Raw genomic sequence first — 12,988 nt, 5'->3', positions numbered from 1 at the left:
ACTCCCCCACACAGCCCATAAAGCGCAAAGAAATCTGACCGCCCCCCACCAGCAGTAACCACCAGTTCTTGCCAGTCATGAATCCAGAGAGGGACATGTGACCTAAGTGCCTGATGAGGCTGGATCCCAGGACTCGTGGGATGTTGGGACAATGGCTTTCTTTCTTGCTTATTGGACGTGAAGTGGAAGCTCCTGGCTGCCAACCTGTCACCGCAGGAGACAAAGCCTGTACCACGGGCAGCAAGGAGGAGAGGCAGAAGATCAGCTTTCTTGCTAACACTGAGAGAGTTTGAGGCCAACAAAGGCCCTGTTTTTTGGAAGCCACTTTGAGTTGGATTTTCTTTCCTGTTTCTGCAGTCAAAAGCATTTTAAGTGATATGCCACTGAAATCTGCTCTTCTGGCCCCATCTTTGAACTCATTACCTCGATGGTCAGGATCAGCGGCTCCAAATCTCGGTAGACAATCTTCACTCGCTGCGCAGCTCGCTTTGCCTGAACCTCGGAATCAGCAATCACGGCACAGACAAGCTCACCCACGCAAAATACCTACAACACAGAAAAGACCTCTGTTCCCAAGGAGGGCAGGCACCAGGGCCTCTCCTTTCGTTCATTTCCCCCCTCCCTGCTAGCACAGAGCTAGACACACAGTAAATGACCCCTTCGCGTGTGACTTAACCGCAGTGCTGTGGTTAACGAAGGCTTCGGTAGGGAAGCACATTTGTCAGAGTTGGCCTGCTGACCTCAGGCACTGGGCGAGTGCAGGTCTTTGCGCTGCATCATTGGCAGCGGTGGCTGAAGAGCGACAGGTCTGAGGCTGCCTCACGTACAGCAGGAGAGTCAGTCCCGTGGTTTGACCTGGGGTTGCCACACCACGAGCTGGGCCATTCTGAGAGGTGGCTTCTCCTTCATGAACCGGCAGCACCAGAAGGTCACAGACCCTCTCACCCAGAGAGGAAGGAGGGAGAGAGTGATACCGCAACACCGCTGGTGAGCACATCTCTGCCCTGAACTGTGGTGGAGCACAGGCTTTTCACGGAGAGAAGTGACTACAGGAGCCAAGAGCGAGCCCGGAGCGTTCACCGGTTCACCAGCAGGTGGGGTAGGTAGGCGGCCTAAGGAGGTCACCCAGGGACCAGGGTAGAAAGCGGATGGGGAAAAACAAAACTAAGGCTCCAGAGAGGTAAAATAGTCAGGACTGGAAGAAGTCCTACGACCTTTTGATTCTCTTTCCCACCTTTTACTGTGATCCAAATCAAAACAGAATCACTCATTTTTAAGAACGACATTAGATTATTAGGTCTTTTCTACAATGAACATATAGTAGTTTTATCACCAAACAAAAATGGTAGTTAAAGAAAAGTTAAATCCAGCACACACACACACACAAGTGTGTTGGGTACGGGTGGGCGGGGGCAGTGGGGAGACACATGAAACAAAAATGGCAAGTGTTAATAATGTTTGGAGCTGGGTGATGGGCCTATGGGGATTCATTGTACTAGTCTCTATTTTTGTGTGTGTTTAAAATTTCTGCAATGAAGCGATTTTTTAAAGATATAGCGTGCTAAGGACAAATGTTAACAAAAGGAATGAAACTAACGGATGCAATCATTCGCAACAGCTCTGTTCTCCGCTCTCCACAGACGTGGGTCTTGCCCTGTGACCTGGTACACAGACACGCCCCTGAGATGCTCAGAATCAACGGGCACACACCTCAGGGCCCAGGATGGCTTTGCTTGGTTAATTAACATTTGCACAAAGGCCATAGTTCTCATTGTCCTCTGCCTTGGGGGAGGTTCAACCTTGACTTCAGACTCTCAGTCACCAAACTTTCATTTTTATCAACTAAGTCTGCTAGTGAGAGCCAGAGGCAGGGACTCTTCCAAATGATAAAGCTCTTTTGGGTAAACACTGAACTGAGAATCTGGAGTTATGCAGAAAACCTTCTGGACACTGCCCTTGCTGCATTTTCTGATAACCTGAGATACAGTAGTCGATGTTTTAATCATTTGAAACATTCAAATGGCAACAATGCTATCACTGTTCCTCTGCTCATTTACTCTGCTTTGTAGGAAGCAGTGTATGGAATATGCCGGTGAATCAGACGTGGGCCCTCACTCAAGGCCTTTTGCTAGGTAGGAGAAATAGGTAAGACATAGACATAAATACATAAGCTCAATATAAGATAGAAAGTGCAATAAAGGTCCACTTTGCCTTCTCCTCCAGACTTTAAGTTCTGCAAGGGCAAGAACCACAGGGGTCTTGTTCACCTACGGCACTAGGTGCTCACTTTAAAGATGCCTGTTGAACACATGGCATATGAATGAATGAGAGAGAGTGAGTTCCGAGAGGGAGAGAGAACTCCTGGATTAAAGGATAAGGAAAGACTTCATGGTGGAGCTACCACTTGAACTTGGACGTTGGACTGAGACTGGGGCAATGGCAAGGGATTCTCAGGGAAAGTATCAGCAAATAAAAGTCATTATTCTCTTCTCATATATCCTTTCATAAGTATGAAAGCAACACATGATCTTACTGCTAGAAAATATAAAACGCTCGAGTATCTTTTATATAACTAGTCAACTTCTTTACTTACGTGGAAAATGAATATTTTTGAACTAATTCACTGTTAGAATATAGTGATTTATAATAAGCATTCAAAGGATACTGGCATCCTTTATGATGTGCCAAATTCAATGCTATCTTTTAAGAAAATACGAAGTGTCATTAACTGAGGAAGTTACTTTCAAAACAGAAAGCAAAAATGCAGCACCTCATCTGTCGATAGAAGTTTCTCAGGTTTGGTTAAAAGGCGGAAGGAGTTGATGCCATGAAGATGTTCCTCAGTCAGGATGTCCACCACACCTGGCAGGCTGAGAGCTTCTGACAGATCCACAGACCTAGATGAGGACACACAGAACAGGGCTACTCAGAGCGGCCGGCCCCGCAGCCTGCAGACCACAGAGAACGGGCTTAATCAGAGAATAAGATACGAGAGAGGGAAGATACATCCAAAACCCTCCAATAGTTCTATGCCAGACAATTGGGAAAAAATTCCTGGGACAATGAAGTTATTATACGGAGGGACAAACTGGGGTGAAGCCTACACTTTGATCCCATTTCACTTCAAATCTAATACATTGGACATTGCCAACAAATAGCTTATCCTCTTCAAACCGTTACTTTTCACTAATGTGACTTGGCCAAAAAAGGCAATCATTTCTGTCTACTGGGTAAAAACCTTATCACTTACACAATCTTAGCGTGAGCTCTTGAGCTTGTTACAAAAGTCAAGAACAGCTCCCGATCCACTGCAGGCATATCATCACAGTAGATGGCTTCACCTGTGGCATGCTTAATACCAGACAGATGCATGATGGGATGGCCAACTGGGTCTTGAGGAAGCTGCTTTGGGTCTGCATTCTGTTTAATCAATAATCAACATATCATTTTTATAATCATATTATGCACATCTCTCGTAAGAGGGGAGCTATATAATTTACATCCAAACCAGAACACTTTCGAAAATAAAAACGTCACTATTAATAACACCAGGACAGTAAGCCTATTTCAGTAATTCAGTAGGCAAACTGGAGTGTATAGCCATGATGTTGTTCTTATTTTTTTCCCCACTATTTTGATATAGACCACAAACATCTCTAATGCAAATTCTATCTGTGTAAGTAAATAAATATAAATCTTTCTTCCTGACAATATAAAATGATGTCCTCTTGCAAAAGTTCATGTATTTCTTTAACTTTTATTATCAAAATTATTTTACTGTTGTAGCTAAGCATGGCACATGTACTATTTTGCAGAAAAGCCTGATGACCATGTTTATAGAAAATGAGTGCATGCATTCAACCACAAGAGCTTTTTTTATTTTCTACTTTGAGTGAGGAAGTCTAAGAAATAATTGGTAAGACTCATAACTCAGACAATCCTGACAAAGAATGAAGACAAAGGAAGCTGCATTTTGAGTAATGATTCACTAATATTACTTTTTCTTAGAGACCCACGGAGTAAAATGTCTTGCCACTGGTTTTATAACTACCTTAAATATGCTTCATTAACCAAAGTCGAAATTAAGAAACATAACATCTCCTCCAGTATTTTAAATATGAGAGAGTTGTTAGCTTTCTTGGTTGGGAGAAGAAGAATCGGAGGTATGAAGAAAGAAGGGTTAAGAGACATGGTATAGACCAAGCTCAGAGACCAGGGGCAAGGCTGGGGCTGCCGAGGGGGCTGGTGATGGGACTGTGGGAGGCGGAAATTCCAGGAAAGTTGCCAGCCAAGCGGCCACTCCCAAAAGTCTACTCTCAGAGGAGAAGGCAGCTCTGGGGCCTGGAGCTCTGCAGGAGGAGCTGCCTGCGAAGCAGTGCCGAGCTGCCCCGTCCACAACTCGCGGGGTCAGCACTGCATCCGGCACCAGGGCTGAGGCCAGACCCCCTAGGCTTCCTCAGGAAGACCTGGGCATGAGGAGGGTCGGCCAAGGTAAGGCCCGGAAAAAGCTATGGAGGCTCCCTTTGCCACCCCATAAGCTGCTCCACACTGCTGTTCACGGGGTCACCCTGAGCCTGGGTGAGGCACGGACTCTGTCTTTGAGATGAGGCTCTCAGTGCTCCTCTACATCACACAGCAGGAGGGAAGACAGAAAAGGCACCAACAGAACACACGCTGGTCAACACCTCTACTGAGAGGAAAAGAAGCCATAGAAGCTGACCTGTTTCCAGCTCAGGATCATGTAAGGCATCTGAGAAATTTTTAAAAAGTAAATACAATTGTATTTGATTTCCAGAATGCACAGTTTGAGAAAGCCTACTTATTACATATTGACAATACATGAGATGTTTGATTCCACCTAGAGTGGTAGCTCATGTCAATCACAGCTGCAGATTTGCCAAAGTCAAAGCTTCCCTTGGTTCAACGAAAGTGCTCTGAGGCTCTTGCTCCACAGAATGGAAGGGAAAGACCCTAGCTGTCTGGGATCCCACTGATTGTCATGTTTTGTTCTCATGCAGGTGTTTTGCTTTCTTTGCCTCTCTGAACATTTGGATTCCATTTACCAAATACCATGAATGGAGGAAAGCCAGCATGGTTACGATGGGAACTTTACATAAAGGTATCTGTGAAAAGACACCTCCCCAAGCCCCTCTGCTGCTCACGAGACCCGAGAAGAATGGCTGTCAGTCACTGCCAACCTCCTTGAGGGACTCAAAAAATAAACCTTCAGCTTGAGATAGATCAGAGGTTCTCTAGGCAGGAACCTGGAGAAACCTCTGATCTGTCAGACGGAAAAGGAGAGTGGCACATGTAATCTGAAAACGCGTTCAGCATTTTTATTGGTTATTGGAGAAATGAGAAAAAAACCCTATTGTTTTTATAATATAAATGACAACAAGTAAAATATCAGCCAAATTTTCCCTGACAATTATATGTAGAAAGTAGAGTCATTTCTCAAATGAATTTGGCATAAGACATGTGTAGGATGCTCTGAACTTATTCCTATTTCATATAAAATTTACTGTTTTACAGTAAAATATATACTTCCTGATAAACATTTGTTGTTTTAAAGCCCATATTTGCTTCACTTAAATGTAAACTTCAATTCTGTGGTTAGTACAAGACAATGCACCAAAAAGGGAATATTGGCTAAGTCTTTGTGTTTTGTTTTGTGGTGGTTGTGTTCATCCTGACTTTATAAACTAGAAAGCAGAAGATTATGAAGAAAAATAATTTAGAACTTGGCCTAGGCACCGTTAAATAAAGGTGGACATTAGGCGACAAATGTAGGGGAAGGGGGGAAATGAGAGAAAATTCTACATGTTGGGGTTCAGGCAATATGAACAGGGATTTGAATCAGCCCCAATGCACACCAGCCCCATCCTCACAGCCAAGTGCTCTCAGCAGGCTTCTTCTCCCTCTTCTCTGAGAAGCTGAGGTGGTGATCCAAAGAAAAAAATGTATCAGGTTCGGTTTGTTTCAGATGGTAGGGACTGATTCCCGCTGTGAAATACGCCCAAAGTGCTGCCCTATAATGCTGTGTGGAGTTCTTCATTTGAACAACATTTGAATGAAAAATCACCCACATCTTTTTTTTTTTGTAATCCAAAGAGATTTTTTCTATCCTGAAGAGCAAAATTCCAGGTAATCCATAAGCTTAGACACTAAGGAAACACATTCATAGGTCTCTACATAGGCTCTGGGAGTTTTCTATGACATAATACTTTTTACTATCAATACTGAAACACATCATTGCTTTGGGAAAAAAGCGTTTTGAAACCTTGCTGTGAGCCCTGCCTGCCAAAAGGTTGAAGATAAATACCAAAATATATCTTTCATATATATATATCTATAAATATAAAATTGATTAATTTAGCTGAAGCTATAACACTTTTTTTAAAAAAGTCAGTTGTGATGAGTCTACTAATGAAAGAGGTTGTATTTGATTACTTGCTTGTGCTTGTTATATGGCTAAAGATACCATGGAGGAAAGAACGTTGTCTCCTCTAACTGGTGATCTCTGTCAAAAGGCTTTTAAGCAAATTAACTGATTTTGGGAAAATTAATGTTGGTCATGACTGCTGAAGTTCCCTTAGCAATGTGGGTATGTGTGTGTGTGTGTGCCCGCACACGTGTGTGTATGTGTGAAAACCCAGAGGAAAAACAAAAATAAAACATATATATGAGAGATACACTACTTCCAAAACTTGGTATTGCAATCTATAATAACGAACTATGTGAAGATTATCACTTTTCTTTGGATGATTTGAAAGCCCATTAATTTGTTGTTGTTCCTGTGGTTGTTGAAGTTTATTCCATGGTCAAGGCAATGTTAGGGTATTTATAAATAAGCCAAACGTTGCAGTGGTCGTATTTTACACAGGGGAAGAGGGAAGCTATTTTTGACTTTCAAAATGATCACTTTCAACACTTTCAGTGGAGTTTGGCATATTTGAATTTTGAATATATTGAACCTAAAAACTGAAGAGATATATACCAACAGGGAACTGTTTGTTATGACATACTGTAAGCTTTTATAACTAAATTCAACAATAGATCCAATGAACTGAATCTATTTAAAAAGAATCTTTAAAAAGCCTTTTCATGTTCTTGACTTAATAAAACTCTCAAGGTAAAGTTTCTTGATAACAATTTCAAGGAAAAGCACTGAATCTTATCCAGTTTACCAATAGGAGGACTTCAGGCAATACTCTTATGATGTTGTAGCTGAAAATTCTGTTTGAAAGTCATGAGGAATTGTGTTCTAATAGGCAGCTTTCACTAGGAGACCTTGAAATTAGCTCTTAGAACTTACGTTTGATTCAACTCTAAAACTCTAACTCGCAGAGAAAACACTTGGAGAATGGGGACTGGGGGAGCAGAGCATCTCCACATTCAAACAAAATAAATCAGCAGCTCTGACTTTGGTTGTGTTCTGACTTCCACAATGTCAAGGGCAAGAGCATGTGGAAAACTAGGCAGCTTGTTCATGTCAGTGGTACAAGGTCACAGAACAAAACACACAGTCCTCAAGTTGAAAACAGACATTTAAAAAAATTACCACTGCTAGCTTTATTTTTAATCACAATACTGCATTGATTTTGAAATTTTAATTAACAGTGAAGAAGGCTGTGGGTTCTCCAGAAGGGGAGCTTGGGCTAATACATCTTGACAATCCCTGAGAGATAAGTGAAGAAGCTTTAGCCCAGGACCTTTGAACTAAAAAGAAGAAAAAAGCCACTAACCTGGTACTTTAATGTTCTCCAGTGATGTCTGGAATGAAGCTCTTCTAAAGCACTCTCGTACTTGTCTGTAAGGCTAGGATAGTGAACAGGGTCCTGAAAAGTAGAACCATTGTAGATGTTTAAAATATGCCAGAATGGTCTTGGGAGGGAGGCTAGCACGGTTCTTACCAAGCAGCTCTACTGTAAAGTCGAACATTTGTCAAGTACTTGCCTAATTCAGAATCCTGGAAGTAGAAACAGGGTTCTCCCTGACCTCCAGGACACACACTCTGGAAGGTCCATATGTATGACCACATATTACAAAGAGCCACGTTAAAACAGTAGATTACTGACTCCCAATATCTTTATGTTTCTTATGATACTTTCACATGCCTTCCTAAATGATTTGAGGACTTACAAACCAATAAAACAGGAAAGTAGAAGCTAAGTAAATAATTGGAAAGGAAGAGAGTAGTTAAACCAGGAAAAAGTCAGAGCCAAGGTACACCATTGCAAATGAGCATCAAGCTCTGCTTTGTACCACCTGGCCAATCAGGAAGAAGAGAAAATGCGGCGGGCTGCATCTCTGCCACAACCTCACAGCAGTAAGCATTCTGGGGCCCCAGGAGGAACACTTCTTAGAGCTGAGGAAAAGTGGGTCATTTGGTCCTTAGGCAAGACTTTGAACAGTGCACCTAATGGTCATTTTTTACAATTAAAAATTTTTAACAGAAAATTAAAGCCAACAAAGGCTATTATTTTTAATAGCAGAGGAATATTAATAGAGGAAATTGAATAGAAGGTAAAAGACTACAAGATGGAAGCTGTAATTTATATCATTTGATTCATCCAATAAATTGTATTAGTTTGCTATTAATTGGAGGAGTCTATAGTTGGCTTTATTACTTCTTCTCTTTTGATTACATAGTGACAATATGTCACTTATATATGATTTCAAGCTTCTATTCTAAAAACTTTGATACAACTGTTCTGGTTCTTAGTTCTCATGTATAATGAGAAGATACCTTCAGAAGCAATGATAAGAGAGAACTCTGCCTCTAATTTAAAGTGATCATACTAGGGCTTCCCTGGTGGCGCAGTGGTTAAGAATCTGACTGCCAATGCAGGTGGACATGAGTTCGAGCCCTGGTCTGGGAAGATCCCACATGCTGCAGAGCAACTAAGCCCGTGCGCCACAGCTACTGAGCCTGTGCTCTAGAGCCCGCAAGCCACAACTACTGAGCCCGCATGCCACAACTACTGAAGCCCGCGTGCCAAGAACCTGTGCTCTGCAACAAGAGAAGCCTCCACAGTGAGAAGCCCACGCACCGCAGCGAAGAGTAGCTCCCACTCACCGCAACTAGAGAAAGCCCGCATTCAGCAACGAAGATCCAACACAGCCAAAAATAAATAAATAAATAAATTTATTTAAAAAAAAAAAAAAGTGATCATACTAATTTCTATACCACATGAGGAATGTTCTTGGCTTCTAGTCTAGTTTGGTCCGCTGATTGTAGCTTGGGATTAATGAACTAATATGGTTGAAGTTCCCTTTGGGTCTAGCAAATTTATTCCAAACTTTTTTTAGTTGTATCCTCCCTAGCCAACAGTCTTGTAACTCTAATTGTTTGCCATAAGAGAGGCCAGGTGAAGGAATGCCCGGATGCTTAAGACTGTGATTATGACTCCCAGTAGGCAGTCTTCACCATGGTTCTCTGAAGCATTAGGGACCATATGAAGCCTTTTCCTATGATGACCCATTTCTCAATAACCTTGTGGAGTGGCTGCCATTACCATCTTACAAGTGAGAGAAAACAAAGCTGAACCCAGAGAAGAAAGCCAAACGTACAAAGGTAAACCTCGACAGGTGGAAGAAACGCTTTCCTAAGGGAAAATATATTCAAATCATTAACAAGTTTCTGAACACCATGGAGACGTACAACAGGTCAGAAACAAAATAACTGAGTGGTATGAAACCAAATCCCGCACAACTCTGTGCTCTACTCGCCGTTCTTCCCCAAACACTCACCCCATCAACAGACGGCCTGCCATACGCCCAGCAAGCCTGTGAGGCTCTGATTTGGGTTGTCTTTTCTATTCTATTCTACAGCTATCTGGCAGGGAGTTGTTGCCGCCACTTTGCGTATCCCCAGAGCCCCCAAGACTGGGAAAGGTAACGCATGGTCGGTTCCACATACCATCCTCTTCAAAATCTGTGACACTTCCAGGTAGAACTTGAAGAGGAAGCTGATGATGAGAGTCCTCCTGAACTCCACCCTCCCACCTGGGGCTGAGCCTGGGAGGGAGACTTCATCCAGAATCAGCCTGCAAGCTGCGTCCAGCATCTCTTCATTCCAGCGCCTGTGGGCGTCAAAAGAGAAGACTCCTAGCCCAACAGGACTCACTACCTCACAGGCTCAGTGAGCTTGTAAGACAAATAGCGACAGTTTAATGCAAGAGGAAAAGAGTACAAACTCCAGAGTCAGGCAAGCCAAGTTCAAATCCCAGTCCCCCACTCTCGAGGTGTCTGGCCTGGGCCCCCCGGTTCATCATCTGTAAAAGCACAGTAATGGTAGAACACACCGCCTGGAATGGTCGTGAGAAAGAAATGACAACTCATGTTAAGTCCTCAGCCCAGGAGTAACTGCCCCCTATATCACTAGAACGTTTACTGCCTGCCAGGTTCTGTTTTACATACCTTATATGTATCCATTCATTTAATCCTCTCAACTGTCCTATGAGGTGTGATTATCTCCCTGACTGATAAGGAAACTGAGGTACTGTAAGATTAAGTAAGCTGACAGAGATCACATAATTTATAGGAGTTGAACTGAGGTCTGGACCCAGGCAGTGTGGCTCAATCAAGATTGTGGTTTAAACCGTTAGTCTATTACTTCTGAAATGTTAACTGGTACCTAGTAAATGCTCAAGAAATATTGGCGACTAGTATTACGTATAGAAATAAAAAAGTTAGGTATGCACGTGCATTTAGCAAGTTATTATAAAACAAACTCCCATAATCTATCTTTCATAATGGTAAATTATTCTCTTACAATAAAGAATGCAGATTTACTCACTTTGCTTACTGTGTCTATAGACTATCGGGAGATGGGTTCACACACACACAAACTGTATGGTGCCCACTTCAGAATTCACTAAGACACATGGGAATAATCATGAGATCTTATTGGAATTCCATGTCATTAAACAGAAAGGTAGTAAGCATTTTTCTTCTTGTAATTACATGATACCACAAAAAGAGCTGCTCTATTACTTGGAGACTAAGGACATGAATCCATACCTTCCGATGAGTTTCTGGCAGGAATTCTTTGCACAGATGGTGGTTGGACCAACGCCCCCATATGCAATGGATAACTCTCTAATGATGCCATCTCCTCCTCCAAAAAAAACTCTCATTCCCGAATTGACTATCGCTAGCGCGTTCTGTTGCCGCTGGGCTTGTCGGAAGGCTGACACAAACTCCCACTGAAAGCAAAAGTGAAGTGGCACCTGTAGACACACACTGAGGGACAACTATGCACAAGGCAGTTTGTTTATGTTGCCTCATTTGATCCTTGTCACACTCTCTGTTATGGGCCAAATTGTGTTCCCTCAAAATCGATAAGTTGAAGTCCTAACTCCCAGTACCTCAGGATGCGACTGTATCAGGAGATAGGGTCTTTAAAGAGCTGATTAAGTTAAAATGAGATAATCGGGGTGGGTGATAATGCAACATGGTGGTGTCCTCACAAGAAGAGGAAATTTGGACACAGACACAAACAGAGGGAAACCACATGGAGACACAGGGAGAAGATAGTTATCTAAAAGCCAAGGAGAAAAGCCTCAGGGAAAACCAACCCTGCAACACCTTGATACCACACTTCCAGCCTCCAGAAGTGAGAGTGTAGTTAAGCCACCCAGGCTGTGGTTCTTTATTATGGCAGCCCTAGCAAATTCATACACCCTCCAAGGCAAGCTTGATTATTTGCATTTACAGATGAGGAATCTGTAATTAGGAGTGATTCAGTAATGAGCTCAGGGTCAAAGTAGGTCTAAAACTAGGATTCACTCTTGAGTCTGACTCCAAAGCCCTTCTTCTTACCATTAAGTTCTATTGCAAATTTATAGCCTCTTCAAAACCTCAAAATATAAGTAGAAGTATAGTTTCAAGTCTTATTTAGGAAAAAGCCTCACAGGACAAAGAATTTTTAAAAATCTGTAAGAAAGTAACTTTAGAGTTTGGTTTGGGTGGGGGGAAGGTGGGGAGGGAGAAAGAGACACAGAGAATGAGAGATAGGTGACGGGCAGGGTTGGGGAGGAAGGCAGAGTCAAAGGCCTCCAGGTTCTAGCAATGATGGGGGGTATAGAACACAAGTGAAAAATAACTATTCACAAATCCTCATATTCTCCACTGCAAACACTCAACACCTTTTCTTAACCCACCCTATGTTGGAATTAACAAGCTGTGCACTCACAAGTAAAACCAAGAAATTGAAAGGACATTCTCACCTTCCTCGAATAAGGGATGTTCACTGAGATCAAGATTTCTTCAGGCTTAAGGTCAGCACTGGGGCACTTTCTGAGAAACTGCTCATTTAAAGGAATCTGTCGTTTTCCTTCTGTGGAAAGAAATGACACTTTCCCTGGAATCTGTTCTATTAAACAATCAAAATCCCAAAACTTGGGAAATAATTCTACCAAATATCACAGGAAATTTATTGTTTGAGAAAAAAAGTGCTCTTCCTATGTTTAAAACTCTTTCACCATGAAATGGCATCTTGCAATGTTTCTTCCCATCTAGGGCCCACCTTTTTTTTTTTTTTTTTTGCCTTCCTTGCTTGATTATAAATAAAAATATCTAGCAGAGTAGACCAGAGGTCAGGTAGAGTTGGACCTTAGCACTCTTTCTGAACAGCACGATTCATTTTGAGCTTTGTAAGAAGGGAGAGGACATTAATATCCCTTTTGATATTCTAATAAAGTCATTCAACAAACATTTATTTATAACCAAGAACCCTACTTGATACAGTAGTGAATAAATAAATTGCCTTTAATGAATTTTTATACTAGTGGGATGCAGTCTTATTTGTTTATATCTTTTCTCAGCACCAAAAGAATTTCTGTTCTTTAATCAGTATATTGGGGGGAGGAACTGTTTAAAGCTATAATGAAATAGGACTTTGGGATAAAGCTAAGAAGCTTTTGATGTTCATATTTACATCACAAAACCAATTTCTCAATAAATGATTTTTTTAAAGGATGTT

At 42.0% G+C, this 12,988-nt stretch overlaps 1 protein-coding gene across 1 annotated transcript in view; it reads right to left on the bottom strand.

The window, feature by feature from the left end:
• AOX1 (aldehyde oxidase 1) overlaps positions 1 to 12,988 on the bottom strand; it is a 73,419-nt gene that overhangs the window by 39,594 nt on the left and 20,837 nt on the right. The window contains exons 13-19 of the mRNA XM_057550923.1: positions 12,234 to 12,343; positions 11,026 to 11,210; positions 9,923 to 10,085; positions 7,746 to 7,838; positions 3,251 to 3,420; positions 2,771 to 2,897; positions 424 to 546 (exon numbers count right to left, since the gene is read on the bottom strand). Of these exons, the coding sequence (XP_057406906.1) occupies positions 424 to 546; positions 2,771 to 2,897; positions 3,251 to 3,420; positions 7,746 to 7,838; positions 9,923 to 10,085; positions 11,026 to 11,210; positions 12,234 to 12,343 (971 nt within the window). The remainder of the gene's footprint in view (positions 1 to 423; positions 547 to 2,770; positions 2,898 to 3,250; positions 3,421 to 7,745; positions 7,839 to 9,922; positions 10,086 to 11,025; positions 11,211 to 12,233; positions 12,344 to 12,988) is intronic.

The sequence above is a fragment of the Balaenoptera acutorostrata genome, chromosome 8, assembly GCF_949987535.1.
Source record: "Balaenoptera acutorostrata chromosome 8, mBalAcu1.1, whole genome shotgun sequence".
NCBI lineage: Eukaryota > Metazoa > Chordata > Mammalia > Artiodactyla > Balaenopteridae > Balaenoptera > Balaenoptera acutorostrata.
This window is presented reverse-complemented; position numbering and strand designations above follow the sequence as displayed.